General features: G+C 30.2%; 2 protein-coding genes across 2 annotated transcripts; both read right to left on the bottom strand.

Annotated features, from left to right (window-relative positions):
* Nucleotides 1-9169: 9169 nt before the first annotated feature.
* On the bottom strand, nt 9170-10914 carry LOC113869196. Its single transcript, XM_027505410.1, has 3 exons — nt 10666-10914; nt 10393-10578; nt 9170-9292 (listed from the first exon to the last, which is right to left on the bottom strand). The coding sequence occupies exons 1-3, from the start codon at nt 10912-10914 to the stop codon at nt 9170-9172; spliced, it is 558 nt and encodes a 185-aa protein (XP_027361211.1).
* A 3087-nt stretch (nt 10915-14001) lies between these two features.
* LOC113869190 lies at nt 14002-15303 on the bottom strand. Its single transcript, XM_027505399.1, has one exon. It carries the CDS (start codon nt 15301-15303, stop codon nt 14002-14004), a length of 1302 nt encoding a protein of 433 aa, XP_027361200.1.
* Nucleotides 15304-19670: the final 4367 nt, after the last annotated feature.

The following is a 19670-nucleotide window of genomic DNA, read 5'->3' as shown; positions in this document are numbered from 1 at the left end:
AAATATTTTCATACTCTTGCCACAACTTTTTAACTAAATTATGAAATAATACATTTTAATTCATGCTTAACTTTTTTTAATACCTTGAATCTTCTACGATAAAAAATATTAGCAAAGATATATTTATTATAATTATCAATGCTAACTCTAAATATTTCTATGTTACAACTTCACTTATCATTAGTGTACTAACTATTCTTAACTTAATTGAAAAAGTATAGATGAGCAATCCAAGGAGTTTAAAATTTAAACTCACATTTTTTGGCAATTGAATTATGAATGTTAGAATGATTGTTAAACATCTTCATAAAAATGTATTTAATGTTTGTTTAAATTTACATTAAAATAGTTATTTAATTTTATTAGTACAAATATAAAAAATACTCATATTCACAATGAATATTAATATATTTATAAAATAATCGAAGACATATATTACTACCTATCTAACATATACTCAAATACATAAAATATCTTTAAAATATTATATTTTTTATTATTTTTATAATTATTAATACTAAAATTTAGTTGTCAGGTTGACCATTGTTAACTAAAAAGTTAGATTAATAATAGTTACAATTGAACAACTAAATTATTTACCAACTTAGATAGGATAGCTAATTTAGCTTCTAGGTGGGAATGTTAAATAAAGGAATGAACTTGGCTAAAATGATAGAGTGACATAGCTAAGACTTAACTTAATGGTTACCTAATATGGCATTTCAAAATTTTAGACATTATTCCAAGCATGATAGTTAGTAATTTAGGAAGTAAAAACGTGGTTAAAAACCATTCCTTTAAAACTAAGCACAAATTTCAAACTCATGAAGGATAAGATAAAATTTTTTTTCACGATAAGAGATTTTAGAGCTTTCTATGAACTTGTACTTGTTTAGAGGCTCTATAAAACATGTTTTCCATCCATTAGAGAGGTTTGAACACATTAGAAATGTAGATAATTAATATGGATCTAAATTAAAATCTCAATCGTTAAATTTGTATACCACTTAGAAGTTAGCTAAAAAAAATATTTTTAACTAAGTTTCACTAGAATAACATCTAGAACAACATAGTAAACATATGCATTACACACTCACCTAACATACTTGAAGCAATTTTAGTCGCTGATAAGAAAAGTCAACAAAAAATGGTTACGTGGCACCAAAGCTTGCTAACTAAGCAACTTAACACTTTATACCCATAGAGTAGTGGGTTAGGAACATGAGTAACATTATTTTAGGCCAAGTTACTACTTTATACATACTATATAAGTTGCATTTGTACATATTACAAAGAAATTATTGAACAATCAATCAAATACATTACAACTTATCTTTATATTTACTTTCTTGCATTTTACTTTCATAAATTTTAACCTTTACATTTATTTACAGTCTTCTTTACAATTTATTTACACATTTTTACCTTTAGATATTTCAATCAATTACAATCTTTACTTTTAATTACACTTAACTAAGAGCTTTCTTTAGTATATTAAGAATGAGAACCCCATATTGAAGGACAAATTTTCTCCTATAGCATAATTGCTGAATATCTTTAGAACACATCATCTATGTTCAATTATCAACCAATCTATATCTATTGATATAGCTAAATACATAAATCTTTTTAGCATGGCTACACAACTTAAACTTAGCATAACAACCAACAACTTTTTATCACAAACAATAATACATGTTTTATTTATATTAGTTTACATTGATAATTTTCATATATTAACTTGTAATCACAATAGATGATACTAATTATATTATATAATATTAATACAATATGATATAATAGAAAGTTATATGATATATTTTGTAATTATTTTAAATATATACAAGTATTTGTAGATATCCATTAATTCTAGTAATTATGAATTCAGATCCAGTATCATCTCACTGACATTTTATAAAAGTGCATGTTTTAAAAAAATATGTTAAGAAATCTTAAATATAAATCTAACATATAGAATACAATTGCTAATTTTACAAGTAAATCATTCACAATATTTAAACACGAATCCAAATACAAATGTTAAGAATCAATATTTAAACACGAATCCAAATACAAATGTTAAGAATCACTTTCTAACGTGAAATTGATGGATCTATCCTTAAGTTAGTTTAATTAGAGTAAGAAACAAATTTGCTTTGTATAAAGAGTGTATCTTATTCTTGAAAATTTAAAATTCAACGTTGCCAATAGAAAGTGAAAGATGACGTTTTAAAATACAAAATGCTATCAAGAAACACTAAAAAGAGATTAATAAATTATGAGATAATTAGAATAAAAATTAAGATTTAAATGCAACAAATAAAAAAATTCAAAAGATGGAAAAAAAAGAAGAAAGTCACATGAACTCAATTTAATGGAAAATAGAGAATGATAAGTTTAATACAAAATCTCTACAAGAGTGTGAGAAATCATTTGATAAGATCAAAGTAATTGTTATTTCCAAAAATCCTATAAGGCACACAAACTCTCTTAAAGAATTAAGATTCAATTCTTATTCATAACTAAAGCTTATTTTTGTCGTATTTATAATAAAAAGTGAAAACATATAGGCTTTAACAATGATCAAGCCAAATAACAATCATTTAAGTAAAAACCTTAAACAATTTTAATATTCAAGCCCACTAAACATAATCAAATATAATGCCCTAAAAAAACTTAATTAATAATATTATACAGTCTACTAACTTAAAACATAATAAACCACTTAATTAAAATATAAAGTTTTGATTCAAAATAATAATGAAAATAAAGATTATGCTAACATAAATTAAATTAGGCCTTAATATTCATAATTTTTAATTAGAACATAAGAGTCCAATCTTTGTTTCTTCTCTTCTTAAGTACCTTGAACATTTTCACCATATGATCTAAGTTTTTTTCCCTTTGCTTATTTTTGTTCTCATTATATAATCTCTAAATATTTGTAAGAGATTGATTTCTTTGTTTCCTCCTTTTTTTTTTATTTTTCTTCCTTATTGGTTCTGATCGCTTTCTAACTTGATTTTTTATTGCACTAGCAATTAGAGCCTCACAATAATTATGAGGGGTAATCAGTTAAGTCGCTTTAGCAAAATGGATACTCTTCAAATTCCATCTCCTATAAGAAGTGGAACCCAATCCCAGACAAGTTAATTAGTTATCCATGTTCTTATTTTTACTTTGTTGGTACATGTACTACTCTTCCATCATGGGACAAAGCTGTGCTATCTCAAGATAAATAAATCAAAACTAATTTACACATTTTTATTTGGTAAAAAAATACTTTTATTTAACTTTTCTAAAATTTAAAAAAATATTTTTAATTTATGAATTATTTTTATTTTTCTTATCTTATAAGAACTTATTTACAAGCATATCAAGTTTGAAACTTAAACCTCTAAGAAGGTATTATTAATTTGAATTCTTAGTTCACAAATTTGTTATTAATTTATTAATAAATTTATGCAATATAAAATTACCTTAAATAATAATAATTTAAAGTTCATAGAAAAAATAATTTAATATTTATTTTGACAATAACAACTATTATAAATATTACCTAATAATTTTTTAAAAAATTCCTCTTTAAAATCATGCTAAATAATTTGCTATAAATTGTTAGCTCTCATGCATGTGTTAGGGATTTAAAAGCCGCGGGTAAAAGTAATTGCATAGCTGTGGGGCAGTGTTTGTTTCTCGGTTCTTTGGTCAATGTGTTTTTCCCGTTGGACGCGTTTGCGTTTTGTCGGGGCTGCTTATCTCAACATGAGATGAGGACCTCTCTCATTATTGTAAGATAAGAAGAGCACATGCACCACTCAAAATAGCAGTTTCTTTCGGTGTAGCTATTGCAAATATAACGATATTCGCTTTTCTTCCTAAGCTCTACTTCATTGTTAATTTACATTTAAGGTGTGTTTAACAAAATAAACAAACAAATTAAATGAACTTTAAAAAATTAATTTAAAGTTAAGAGCAAAACATTAATAAATGATAAAATTTTGTTAAAAATTTATGATTTTTAATGTTATGAATACGTTATGTTATGTAATTTTTAATATTATTATTGCGTTGTAAGTTTATTTTGTGTCTTTTAAGCTTACATTGAAAAAAAATAATAATTTAATTAAGCATTAATTCGATAAACACTTATCGCATGAGAACTTGTAAAATAAATTTAATTATATAACTTTCTCGAATAAACTAAAAAGTATTTTCATAAGTTGTACTAGTAACGTTATTAAATTAAGTTAAAGTTCTTTCAAATGTTTTTTAATTAATCTATTGTGGGTCGTAATTATTACATGAAAGTGTTTTATTGAGTTATATTAAACAAAAGTGTAAGTCAAATAATGAATGTCATGTAACATCATTTACGATAAATATAAAAAAAAAATGTTTGAAGCTTTTCACATTTTAACTATGAAATATATAAATTCTTAATTAAATTTTTATAGAAATTTAAACATAAATAGTAAAAAGAATCAAATTCTTTTTATAAATTAAAATAAACTTACAATATTTCTATATTTTTTTAAAAAAAAACTCTTTCATTTATTTTTTAAAATTTTGAGAAGTATAATTTTTTTAACATAATTTTTTTTTATTGATTTTTCATATTAGTTTTATTCTCTTATAAGTACTTATCTATAATTTTATCCAAACTATACATGTAACTTGTCGTGCATTGAACATTTATTCTTTTTAATCAAATAATTTTTTATAATTAATTTTAAAATTTAAAATTTCTATCACTTTAGTTTAGTTTTATTTAATATAATAAAACATTTACTTTTAAATTTTTTAAATTTAAAAATTATTAATTTTAATTTAATAATATGTTTACACTATATGACAAATCCATTAGTTATATTAAAAATATTTAATGAAACTAAATAATAAGTGTAAAATAACATGATAAAGATATTATGATCTAATTTAGATAAAGTTCTAAATAAATATTTGTAGAAGAAGAAAATACTTACGGATAAACTTGTCCAAATTAAACTATATACAATAGCTTTATTATAACTTAAATTTTGGTTTGTGACGCGTCTTTAAAAAAATAAATAATTATTTTTAAATATTTGTATTTAACGAAATAAATAACATAAATAATTTATATTATAAGATATTTAAGGAAAAAATGTAAATTCAAATGTTAATTGAAATAAGATTTTGAAAAATGTTATAAACAAATAGAATAAGTTTATTTATCAAATAACATTATTTTAAAAAATTAAACATGTCAAATAAATTAAAACATAAGGAGTGTTTTATTGTACTCATAATTTTAAGAAACTCTGTTGTAAACTAATTTTTAAAATAAGTGAAGAGAAGTTATAAAAATAGTAACGAACGAAAATACATGAACTATAAAAAAAAATTAAAAAAAGCCTATAACTTATTTTGGGTTTTTAGGTTTTAAAACTGAAAAAAAGAAGAAGATATTTTTGAAAATAATTTTAAAGACTACCCTTAGGAGTGAGCAAGAATTGATGGTCTGACCGAAACCGCACAAACTAAAGACCTAAAAATGCTAATCAAGTAGGTTAGATCGAGTACAGGTTAATTTAGGTTTAATATTTAAATTTAAAGTAATTAGCTCAGTTTAATACAAATTATCATTTTCTTAAGTGATTATATCTTATAAAAAAGCTTCTATATGACTTAATAGTTTGATTATTGAATCTTACAACTTACAAATAAGTGAAGTGAAGAGATGGAAATTAATAGGAAAACTGAAAATACGTGAAAATAGTCATCGACTTTTCAATTTATCTAAGAGAAATAAGGATTTGGATTTTCTATAATTCTAGTAGAAACTGCAATTTAAATTTACTTAAATAAATTTGACAAAAAAATGATTTTCACTTAAATAAAAAAAATTCACTTAAACTAAAATTATGAAAAATTTTAAAACTTTATTTTTGTCTTTTTTAAACTACAAAAAATTTAAAGAACCTTTATTTCTTATTAATGACTACCTAATTTCAAAGACCCTTGCATATATAAACTTATCAAATATTCTAAATGTATTATCGTGCTACTTATGTTAAGCATCGGTGAAGTATAACTATTTGAAATAAAGTTAAATTGTTGAAAATAATGATAACTTTGAGAAATTAATTGATAAATAATTGCAATATTACATGATCTAAAATCCTTAGTTTTTGTGGTATGATCATATGATATTGCATAAAGGTTTCTCAAATTTTTTTATAATTTATAGAGAAAGAAAATAAAGTTTTGAAATTTTTTGTAATTTTGACTAAAGTGAATCTTTTTTTTATTTAAGTTAAAATCACTTTTTTGCCAAATTTGTAGAAGGGTGCAAGCTTTTCAATCAATGCTTATTACCTTTCAAATGCCAAATCATATCTATGTTAAAGGACCTTAAATTCAAATCACTTAATTCAAATTGCATAAGCCTTTTATCAATTCAGTCTCTCTCTCCTGCTAGTTATTCTTTCCTTTTTTTACTTGACTCTTTTGATTTTTTTTAGAAAACATTTTAGACTTATTGTAGCTATCCATTAGTCGAATTTAGATGCTTTTAGGTCAAAAAACTTAAATTTAAATAAATCTGACCTCATTGAAATTATAAGTTACTTTCATTTGATCACTCAATAGGATGAGCAAATTTAAGTTAAAAACACATGCAGGTTGACCAAGTATGTTGAGATGAGTTTATCATTTTCTAAAACTATATTGTTAATGGTGTTTGTATTCTTTTGCTCTATTTCATATTCATGTATCAATTTTTTATGTGTTAAAGATGAATATTGACAACTATATTGAATGTGACATCAATAATTTGGATAGACCAATATATATGTAATAACTTTTATTGGATACAGATTAATAGAACTTGTAACACCTTAAATTTAATTTTAATTAAATAATGATTTTGCAAATCGAATAACCAAATTTTTATAAAAGATTTCGAAATAAGTGAAGGGTTACAACTTAATATCAAATAACTGCTACAAGACTAGTACAATTACAACGTTTTCAAAATAAATTCTAAGTCCTATAGCAGTCCATTCGTTCCTTCACTGAGTCCGGTGCTGATTGTCTTGGTTACCTGAAAAATGAATGTAAGGATGAGTATTCTACACTACCCAAAACACACAATAAACGTAGAGTCTCACCTCCAGAACATTCCAATACATTAAACAAACACAATTACAAGCAACATTTCACATTTACAAGTACAAAACACAAATCTATGCATACGCATACTAGCCACACTTACTATAATACTGTGATCACAGATTTACACCATGAATGGTCGCTGGTTACCCCCGTCTCACAGATATCACGTGGGCAGTCACGGGTCGCTCAGCAAAGATAGTGGTCAGAGGGCTAGTCAGGAAGAGAGTGTGTGGCCCGTGGTGCACCCATTCCGCAGTCGGTGTCACCACCACTCCCTCTTCCCCAAGGTATTTCTACCATCCTCATCTCTCACACCCCTAGTGTATCGCTGAACCATTCACAGCACATTACAACGGCGCTAATACGCCCATTTACACATATTTCAATATACGGCACATAGCCCACATTTCATTTTCACAGCACACACAGCACATAGCCCACAATTCATTCATGCCACACGGCCCCTAACCTATTTCCAGTCATATTACACAGCCCTCGGGCCCACATTTTCACAATGTTCATTCAAATATACATACATGTATAAACGGTACAAGTGCCCACATCATATATCTCAGCAATTTCCTACCCTCTACTCAGCCACATCACAATATCACACAAAATATCAGCAAATCACACATAAAGGAGTAGGGTAGAGTCCCCCTTACCTTGGATTGAAGACCCACATCCGAACTCAACTACGGAAATGCTCCTCACACGACTTTCGGCCTCCAAGCGTTCCCCACACAAATCTGAGCTCCAATCTCGCTCCCGAACGGCTTTGGAGACAATTAATCGGTGGAATAGAGCTTTGGGGAATGAGAGGATCGAAGGGAGAGGGAGAAATAACTTTCCCCGAACCCTAACCCTCTTTAAATCCTTTTTTGGTCGCGACACTCTCGCTACAACGAGATATTATCGCTGCAGCGAAAATCTCAGAGAAAACTGCACTCTGGTTTCTGCAGAATCTCACTACAGCGAGACTGCATCCAGAAATGCACCTCAAACTGTCGCTCTCTCCCTACAGCGAGACGTCTCTCGTTACAGCGATACGTCTCTTGTTACAGCGAGAAAGTAACAGTTTCAGTCTTTTCTCTTAGGGCCCTCTAGCTACAGCGAGAACAGCCCAGTGTCACGCCTTGCACTTAGGCACTTAGTCTATTTCAGCCCAACCAGTCATGCATACACACATATATATACACATACATACACTACGCCAAAAATGAGATCTAAGAACGGTTCTGCCGGCATTAAGAGAGCGGTTATTGGTCCTCTAAAATCCTGTGTTATCCAATGCTTGTATTTATTAGAGCGGTTAAATAACTGCTCTTAATGTTAGCCCTTGGAGAGCGGTTCAAATAACTGCTCTCATATGTTAACCCTTGGAGAGCGGTTCCCCCTCAACCGCTTTCTAAATGGCACTTTAGAGAGCGGTTAGCGCCAAACCGCTGTAAGAGTTTATGAGATTGGAGAGCGGTTCCTCAACCAACCGCTCTCTAATGTCAAGCTTTCTGAGAGCGGTTCCAACTAACCGCACTCCAAAGTAAGTATCTGAGAGCAGTCTTTTACGAACCGCTTTCTAATTTCTAACTGTTAGAGCGGTTGTCTCGTGAACCGCTCTCTAAGGTGTGGTTATTTTAGTGGTTTTTCTTTAACCGCTTTCTAAAGTGTAATTTTGAGAGCGGTTGTTGTTGAACCGCTCTCTTAAATTTAAAATTATTTCGCCAGGGCCCTTTACAGAATATCATTATCCCAATTTTTTGCATACATATTACCATAAAATATTGCAAATAGTTTACAACAACCTGTGATAACCACAAAGATAAACCAACCACATTACAGATACAATTACTTACATATATTAATCAGAAATCAAATAAATTTTGCAACATACGAATCTGTACAGATACAATTACACAGAACGTTCACAATTAAAAAAGCTCAGCAATGTATATACACTTTTGCCTAACTTTTGATAGAATTATGACTAGGTGTTGTAAAAAAAAAAAAAGTACTAAGAATCAATTGTACTTAATGTGTCCTTCAAATATCTATGGTACATATATGCACACCACTCCCTTTGAACTTGATGAATTGTGTTGTCAGGAAAAGTTGGTAATTGGAACTCTGGAAAATACTGAAAAGAAAACAAAATACAAATCTTAGTTATATTAGATATAATTCAAATGGGCAGACACTATCCTAATAAACACTTAGTGATATAAAATAATTTTGGATATGCACTCCTTTTACATGAAATGAGATTGTAGTCTGTCCATGGTTTAAAGCATCTCTAATGAAGAGACACACATAATATCTACAGTCATCATTATTTGATTGCTTAGGACACTGTACGTGGAGGAGAAAAAACATAAAAAGCATGATTAATAAATGGACAATATTGAGTGTAAATTATGCAGTGTTATAAAAGAAGTTAAAAGAGTTTTTTGTCAAACGATATTGAGACCTGTACAGTGACCCAATTTGTTTGATGCATCTTTGTCCTAGAGGGCTGCACTTTTCTCTCAACTCGATATGTGACAAGAGCACTAACAATAAAATGAAAGAACAAATTTACAATTAAACGAAAGCACATTCATATATGATAGACCAGCTAATAGGTAAAATCATGTATACTTATTTATTAAATACGTTTTGCATATATGGTCTAGTCTTTAACTGTTTGCGGAGGGGATCCATATAATACATTGTCTCATCAGAGGTGTTGATAGCAACTAGGATCCAATGTTGCCTACCAAATGTTTAAGATTACAATAATTAAATATGATAATGAAATGGAGGAAAATTTATATGCATGGTCATAAGATTAACTTACCCAACGTTGTAAGGTGCGAATATCAATTGATCTTCACCCATATGACGTTTTAACATGTTAGCTATATATTGATGTGGGGTCTGATTGAGGTTCGCATCCATTTCATAGGGAGATATAAATGAAAACTTACTTGCCATATTGGTCCCTTCTAAGTAAGCTTCACACAAATATCTTGTAGTTGAAAAGATGAATGAAATGAGATTAAATAAGGTAGTTAACATCAAGTTTCGTATGGGAGAAAGATATTTATACAATTGGTATAAATTAAAGAATTACCTAATGTAAAGGTTGATGCTGGAGGCACTCAACCAATGGCGACGTATGACCTCTTGTATGTTTTCTTTTATCACAATGTCAGTAAATTCTTTTCCCCAATGCTGACTTGTCATATGAATACTTACATTGTCAATGGCTTGATCACTTCTTATATAGAGCTTCATCATATCGAAGCACGCAGCACCTTGAGCCTGTGCCAACTCAAGAAGGTCAGACGAATTAGAAACAACACCTTTATTGCTTGGACCAGCAATGGATTCCTTTGTGTGACCTGTCCCTTTCCCTAACCCTCTACTAGATGATGGGGCAACCTGAAATAACATCAAAGAGTTTGTCTAATGAAATGAAAAATTAAATGCATACATCGGAATGCTATAAAAAAAATTATGATTACGTACCTTGGGTCGTAAAGTGATTAGGGACAATGGCCAGACAACATAAGTTCCAATTGCATCTCTCAGGCAATTGAGGTTTGCTTCTTCATTAGGAACAGGCAATGCAATGTCTTCTTCCTGTCTTTGCACTATCTCTATTGAGACCTTACAATGGTGAGGAGGAATAGCAGTATTGTGTAAGGAGTCCCCAACCACTGTTCTCGAAACTCTCCCTCTGGCAACCACGTGATATGGGGTGCTCAAATACAGCATGCAGTCGTGATCACCCTATAATACATACATTATTAAAGGTTAGAAATAACAAATTAATCGTACGTCATTAACAATAAATTTAAAAGTAACTAAATTTCTGTTGTTGAATTGTACCTCTGGAATTTCTACATATGCAACTGCCTCTTTGGCTGTTACATGGCAGTTTTGGCTGCAAATGGTGACCTCCCTCCATCGCTTGTTGCATTTGAGGGGGAATACCCATTTATGGTGGCATGGAAGTAGGCATAAATGGTGGTGGAGTGACAGTAGGGTTGAAAGGCATTTGACTAGACATGAAAGGGGGCAGTCCTTGACCCCCAGTCAACTGTGCCACAACACTTGTTAGATGCGCTACCCAATGCTTCATGTTCTGCCACTCAGTAGATGATGGGTGTGGATGTGAAGCTATTGAGCCGAATGCAGCCTTTTGGGTAACTCCAAAACCTGCAGCTCTTACACGACCAGGATGTTCTCTTACACTAAGAGTTTTACCCAATATGTCATTTCTGGCCATTGATTCAGACTCAGCCTCCATACCCACCTGTGAAAGGGTTTCCTATAATGAACAAAACAAAATTATGATTAGTATATAAAAGGTTCTGTTTAAAATGAACTATGTTATTTATACTTACAAATTCAGCAACCATTTTTTGAACTCCTTCATCATCAAAACTACCTTGCTTATTAACCCTAGCAGCCTTCCATAAGACATGTCGAGGTACAGAGGTCACATTAGACCCAGAGGCAGCAATCTACAAAAAAATGAACATTAATTCATTACAACTCGTCAACATTTGATTACATAAGACTATAACCTAATAAATGCAAATATCAAAATAGTACAGATAGTACCAATTCCTGCTCCAACTGAGCATATCCCTTAGATGACCGCCTATATTTATACGACATTCCTTTTGCCCTAGCAGCATTGGCCTCACTTTCTTTCTAAATATTATTTTTCAAAATGAAAACAAAAACATATCAGCAGAGATTACCAAGTCGAACACAGATAATAGAAATATATAATAAAAGTGTATTTATATTACCTTAAACTCTTCTGTGCAGCTTTGTTTTACAAACTCGTTCCATTGATCAGTGACAGTAATGAATCTCTGATATTTCTTAGGAGGGTGGGGGAGACAATTACCGTCTTTATAAAAAACATGCTTCCTCATCCGTGTACGAAATGCACAGAGATCTCGTCCAGCTAATGCAAGTACAAAGACTTTGTGCGTTTCTTGCACTTCAAAGGTTTCCTACAATGAAAGCCAAATAAGTAAATCAGCTTTGCCTAACATGATTTATTAATAATACTACACTTAGAAAAAGAATTGTAGTTTACCTCTACTTGCTCCCAGATATGGTCCTTCAGATTAGTAGGCACATTTGTCCAATCACATATACTAATTGACACTGTACTCTAGTTACAAATCCAATAAAATGGGAGAATTTAGATCTATTAGGGTCAATCAGTTGCCCTTTACAATTCCATCCAACCTGTAACTTTTGTCCTAACTTCCTTGCCTTGCTAATTGTCTTCAATTTTGTTATTCCTCGAGTGTTTTTCTTCTTCAATTGTTGGGTCTTAGAAGGAGAACTTCCTTCAATGTTATCAGAAGATGTCATCTCTGCATAATAGATTTATGTTAGTATAAATTGGAGAGCGGAAGTGAACATGTAAAATAATAAAGACACATATATTTATGTTTAAATCGAAAAGTGTATTAATCTTTTTCTTTTCTTAGGGAGCTTAATAAGTTTCCTATGCCCTTTAATGGAATGAAATGATGGATTTAACCAAATACCCTCTTCATGATCATGTCTTGCATAAAGGTCTCCATCATCTATTATTATATCCCTTATTGACATTTGTTGTACACCTCTTAAAGGTTCATCCTCCACATTAATTTCTTCATCCATTAGTTCACCATCGGTTAAAGAATTAAACTTATTAGACAACAACACAATACTCCATGACTTGTCAATAGAATCAGGGATATAGAATACTTGTTTTGCCTGTGCTGCAAGGATAAACGAGTCATTTTGATATCCCACCCTTTTAAAATTGACTCTTATAAATCCTAAATTGTCAATGTGAACCCCATTGTTGTTGTTAATCCACCTACATCCAAACACTGCTACTCGAAACTTTGTGTAATCTAATTCCCATATGTGTTCAATTACCCCAAAGTATGACATATTGGCATATATGGGGTTTTTATCCTTTGCAGTCGATATATGAAGCGATTCAGCAACAAGTGTCACTCCACTATTTTGCATAGTACTCTGTTCGTCATGCTCTTTTGTATAAAAGGTACACTCGTTCACCAAGTAAGAAGTATATGAAAATGCATCAACACAAGGACCTTTTGATAACCACCGAATCTTCTCTGTTGACAACCAGTGCTACCTTTTTCATCCATCTTTCCTGTGTGACGCTATTTTGGAAGACCAATTGATTCTACATTTGACATGTACTCATTATAAAATTTAACTGCTTCTTCAACTAAATATCGCTCAGCAATGCACCCCTCTGGTCGGCTTCTATTCTTTACATACCCTTTTAAAATCTTCATATATCATTCAACGGGATACATCCATCGCATATAAGCGGGACCACACAATTTTATCTCTTCAACCAAGTGAATGGTCAAATGAACCATGATATCAAAGAACGAAGGTAGAAAATACATTTCAAGCTCACATAAAGTCTCAGATATGTGGTTTTGCAATGCTGGTAATTTTGCAGGATCAATAACTTTGCTACATATTGTCTTGAAGAAAAAACACAGCTTGGTTATTGCAACGCGGACCTTTTTTGGTAAAATAGACCGTATAACGCAAGGAATCAAATTCTCCATTAAGATGTGACAATCATGAGACTTCAACCCTTCTAACTTGAGGTCCTTCAATGAAACAAGACTTTTGATGTTAGATGAATACCCCTCAAGAACCTTAACTGAATAAAGAGCCTCACAAAATGCACGTTTCTCATGTCTAGAAAGGGTGCATGTTGTTGGTGGTAAAAATGTGCGTTTTCCCTTCTTCATTGGTGCCAAATCAGATCTAATTCCCATCTTTACTAAGTCAAGCTTGCATTGATACCATCCTTTTTTTCCCTTCAATGTTCAATAACGTACCGACAACACTTCCACATACATTTTTCTCAACATGCATAACATCAACAAAGTGTCTTACGTGTAACGATTTCCAATAGGGTAACTCAAAGAAAATTGACATCTTCTTCCAACCTCTACTTGAAATGTCTTTGGCAAATGGTTTCCCAAAAGTTGTTTTGATATCTTTAACCTCTTCAAAAATTTGTTCTCCACTTTTTGAATATGGACATCGTCGTTCATCACAACTTCCATTAAAGGCTTTCTTCATTTTTCTAAAAGGATGATTTCGTGGCAACCACCTACGATGCCCCATGAAAACATTCTTGTGACAGTATTCAAGTCTGATATAATCTGTATTTTTGGAACATATTGGACATGCACATTGACCCTTTATGCTATAACCAGAAAGATTTCCATAAGCAGGAAAATCATTAATTGTACCATACAACATTGCCTTAAGTGTGAAACATTCATCTCTAAACCCATCATATACTTCAATGTCGTTTTCCCACAACCGCTTCAAATCTTCAATTAGAAGAGACAAGTAGACATCAATGTCATTTCTAGGTTGTTTGGGACCAGAGATTAACAAAGAAAGCATCATATATTTTTGCTTCATGCAATACCATGGAGGCAAGTTATATATTAATAAAATCACAGGCCAGGTACTATGGGTACTACTTTGCATGCCATGAAGGTTCATTCCATCGATTGCCAAAGCAAAGCGTATATTCCTTGTTTCTGCTGCAAAGTCTTCATATTCATCATCAAACTTTTTCCACTGAAGAGAATCTGCTGGATGCCTAAGCTTCCCATCTCTAATTCTGCCTTCAGCATGCCAAGTCATGTGCTTTGCATTTTCTGCAGTGCGAAATAAGCGCCTTAATCTCAAAATTACTGGAAAATACCACATGACCTTTGCAGGTGTAGATTTGTTCTTTATGTAACGTGACTCATTACACTTTGGACATTGGCTTAGTGATGCATACTCTTTTCGAAACAAAATGCAATCATTAGGACAAGCATGTATCTTCTCATGGGTCAATCCAATGGAAGCAAGTACTTGTTTAGCATCATATGTTCTCGTAGGTAGCACATTATCCTCTAGTAGCATCTCATTTAATAAAGTTAGTAACTTTGTGAAGCTTTTATTAGTCCATCCATTCATTGCTTTCAGGTTATAAAGCTTTAACACAGAACTTAATCTCGTGAACTTTCTGCATCCATTGTACAATGGTTTTTCTGCATCATCTTTTAGCCTCTCAAACATCTTTGGACAATCTCTAAGATCTTCTTCAACAACATTTGGAATGTCTTCAACATTATCACTCTCATCTGTTTTTAATGTCTCTGAGAAATAGAGACTTGATCCCATGTGATGTGATGTACTTCGACCTTGTATCTCACCTTACTTTGTCCAACATGTATATTTTTCATCGATCCCATTGCACATTAGATGTTCTTCCAATTCTTCCGCATTTACTTGCATCATATTCAAATAACACCAACAAGGGCATGGAATAAGGTTCAGATCAGTTGCATGCTTAATCGCAAATCTAATAAACTCCTTCACTCCATCTTCATATTCTTCACTCAAACGATCAGTAACCATCTAACTTCGGTTCATATTTGCTCTAACTGCGGTTATGACAAACCAAATGTGAATGTCTTATTAAGTCTCATATGGTAGGGCCCTATCCCATTTGAAAACAAAGTTTTTCATACCTTAATTAACAATTGCTGCATAAATGTGTTATTTTATACTTGACAAAATTTTGGCAGCATTTCGCATTAGTCTCTTAGTACACAATTTGAAATGAGATGATTTACCCCAATCAAGCACGCACCAAGAGACAATGACAAATGCATTGTACCAAACTTTTGTTAAGAATTAAATAAAACATTATAAAACAACATTTGCTAACCACTGAATGACTAACTTTGTTGACAAACTGTCCAACTTGGACAATTTAAGATTGAAAATGATGATTTATTCAATCATTATTTTGAACCTCAAACGGGAAACTAAAGTTTCACTCAATTTCAGATTTCAAACCATAATTTCTAACAACATAACTTCAACAATAATCATGCATTCACAACATTACATAATTTCTAACAATATAATATCAACAATAATCATGCATTCAGAACATTTCATAAGGCATAACATTAAAAAAAGGAACAATCTTATTTCACTAGTCAAACTAAGCATGGGATTTCACTTCCTATATTCCAAGTCTAGTATGCAATTTGAGGCCAGGTTTGATGAACTTATTCGAGGTCTAAAACTGCATTATAAAATTATGTAAGACCACTAAATATGATAATGTTTTTTCACTACCCCACTAAAATTATGTAAGACCACTAAACTGCATTATAAAATTATGTAAGTCCAGGTTAATTTATTCAGTAGACCACTTCTACTCCTATTCCAAAATCAAATGATCTCATTTTGTTGACATTGATTTAATTGTAAATATTAATTTTCTATGTCATTGTCTTCTCCTGTACTCTTTATTAATTTATTATATTTTGGGCCAGTTCTCGTCCTAACTAAAACACAAATTTTACTAACTAAAAATTACAGAGAACGAAAATTAACAAATTACCTAAAAATTAACAAAAAAAAATTAACAATCGACTAACCTTGAAATAACGTTGGGTCGCAGTTATGTTGCAGAGAACCAAAAATGGCAGAGAGGACGTTTATGTAACTATTAACCTAAAAATAAAATGGCGTCCAGTCAACACAGAGGACCAAAATGCTAAAGAAAAGCAATAAAAACAGAAACGATGAAGAAAATACCTTCTCAGTGGCAATGCGCAGTCAACGATGGTGTTTTCCAAAGCAAAATCCTCAGCAAATACAGAGTAGGCACAAGGACAGTGATGGCCAGATTTAGGGGTTAGGGTTTATTTTGAAATTACACTTTAGAGAGCAGTTAAGTCGTTAACCGCTCTCTAATATAATCTTTTAAAAGCGGTTGAACCAAAGAACTGCTTTGTAATCTTTATGAGAGCGGTTCCACGTGTTAACCGCTATCTGAAAAGTGGAACTTATGAGAGCGGTTACCAAATAACCGCTCTCCAAGCTAGTTTAAGAGAGCGGTTTAATCTCAACCGCTCTGATAAGTGATTTTAGAGAGCGGTTCCTTTACAACTGCTCTCTAAATTGTGCATTAGAGGGCAGTTTATATGCAACCGCTCTGAAAGGGTTAAATTGCAGAGCGGTTGAGCGTTAACCGCTCTCTTTATTTCTGATACAAAGCGGTTTTCACTAACCGCTATCTAGGATTGCGCTGCAAGAGCTCATTTTTGGCGTAGTGATATTTACAACATATATCTAAAAATACACACATGAATATACATTTAGATTTATATAATTATAAATAATTAATATTATAAAGTTCGGGGTGTTACAGAACTTATTTATTAAATCACACATATAAATGATGCATACAAGGATATGACTGTAAAACTGACTTAAGGGAGAATTCCTAATAGTTCATTTTATTATCAATAGAAATTTCTCACAAAAAAATATTATAGTTTCCTTATATATAAGATTATCATAATAATTAAATACTTATAGAATTAATAATTAATCAATAAAGGATCTATAACTTTTAACGATAATTTTGAGCTATGTATCAACTTAAAGACCTTGATCTGACCAACTAAATGAATAAATAAATAAGTTTCTTAAATCATTCATATGCTAAATAATTAAGATTTAATAGAAAAGAGTTACTTTATACTATTCTGCCATTAAAAAAAAATTACTGTTAGACGTCAACTTTAATTAACTTTTTTATGAGATTAGTTTTGAACTTACAAAGTCACACTTAAACGAGTATGCAAATTTTTTCTAAATACAAATTTTATTATTTGATAATTAAATTAAATAATTTAATTTAATCAAATCAATCTTTTTAACTGAGATATTATTATTATTATTTTCTATCACAACGAATATATATAATATAAAACAAATAAGCAATTGACATTTGGAATAAAATATTTGGTAATATGATTGCCGACGAAAATGCACAAGTACTGCATTCGAAAAAGTTTGAAAATGGAGGAGACTCACACGTAACATGCAAGTTTAAAAGGTAAATGATAGAACATGTTGGCAGACATATCACTAAGTCAAAAGTTTTTGAACTAATAGATGGAGACTTGGGAGAAAACATGCATGGATAGTTAAAATCAAATCTGATTTCATACATGGTCGTTCTTATTTTTCAGGAACAGTGCATCATTTGGTTACTTATAAAATATAACATATAGAAAAAAATAGATGGTTAACACAGTACTCTTCTTCTCGTCTCTTTAAAAACTTTAATTCAACGATTAAACATAATATGGTGAAAACAATTTATAATTAGTGCTTCTTCTAAACGCTAGAAAATATATTTGTGACAACCCTAAACCCTCAGCAAAACATGTTATTTTGCCTAAAAAAAATTTAAAATTTAGTGACAGTTTCAGATATTGATTTTGGGGAGTGTAAAAATTATAAAATCTTATTTCTAAAAGTTTAAAATTTTATTTTTAAAAACTTTTTTTTAAAAAATTAACAATTTTAGGTCTTTTTATTACAAAATAAAGAGCTCAAGATTATCTGTAAGGAAAATGTTAGCAACATAATTTTTAGTACTTTTTTAAATATATTATTAATTAAAATTTATTAAAAAATATAAAAATATGAAATAAAAATATTAATTTAAAAATGAAATAGAATTAAAAATTATAGAAATTATTTAAAATTATATTAAAAAGTATATTACATTAAATTAACCTTTGATATAAATCATCACCCCGAATTGGCCAAGTCTGAAACATATTTTTGGCCTTGGGATACGTCGGGTTCGGGTTCGGGTTCCGACGGTATTCAGTTTGCTGCCCAGCCCATTGATTGATTTATTTAATTATACTGAGAGTAGTTTCTTTTGATTTCGTTGGCTGATATTTTTAACATTTATTGAATTAAAAACAACTATGATCGCTATTACATTAATTAAATTGAAGGAAATTTGATCTTTTATTTTGTTCAATTGATTGATCATTTGATCATAAAGTTTTATCAAATTTAAATAATTTTTTTATACTGTTGTACGAATGGTTGTCCTTTCCAAAAATGACAAAATAAAATAAAAAATTATAATATACACAATATTGAAATAACCCTATTACAAATATGATAAAATCAATTTAAATAATATGGACATGAGAGCAAATAATAAAATAAAAAAATTTATTACATATTGTGACTTCGAATGTTCTAGATCATTGGCCGAGCTTTATTTATTTTTTTAAAAAAGAACAAATGATAAAATTGTAACGCAGGACATAACATTTGCATGTAAAAATTTTATTTTATATAAGCTTTTTAAAATTCTATAATATTTTAACTTTAAGCTTTCCATAATATTTTTTTACTGATCTTTTTATATTTTTATTTTTTACTTAATTCCTCTAAAAACTTTTATTTGGTCATTTTTTTTATTTGCTTCTTATGAACAAAACTAACTAAATGTACTAAATAGAAAATTTATAATTCTCAGAGGGACTAAAAAGAAAATTAAAATAAACCACTTTTTAACAAAAAAAAATATATTTTATAATTAA

The sequence above is a fragment of the Abrus precatorius genome, unplaced genomic scaffold, assembly GCF_003935025.1.
Source record: "Abrus precatorius isolate BTA unplaced genomic scaffold, Abrus_2018 Scaffold10, whole genome shotgun sequence".
Classification (NCBI taxonomy): domain Eukaryota; kingdom Viridiplantae; phylum Streptophyta; class Magnoliopsida; order Fabales; family Fabaceae; genus Abrus; species Abrus precatorius.
The sequence above is the reverse complement of the archived record's forward strand: the minus strand, read 5'-3'. Positions and strand labels throughout refer to the sequence as shown.

Bases quoted from the DNA above. Each gene is read 5' to 3' on its own strand.
- LOC113869196 (XM_027505410.1), bottom strand. From the start codon at position 10,914: ATGCTGTATTTGAGCACCCCATATCACGTGGTTGCCAGAGGGAGAGTT. The intron at 10,579-10,665 runs GTACGTAATCAT...ATGTTATTTCAG, and splicing joins TAATCACTTTACGACCCAAG to GTTGCCCCATCATCTAGTAG. The intron at 9,293-10,392 runs GTAAGTATTCAT...TTTTCTTTTCAG, and splicing joins GTGATCAAGCCATTGACAAT to TATTTTCCAGAGTTCCAATT.
- LOC113869190 (XM_027505399.1), bottom strand. From the start codon at position 15,303: ATGTTTGAGAGGCTAAAAGATGATGCAGAAAAACCATTGTACAATGGA.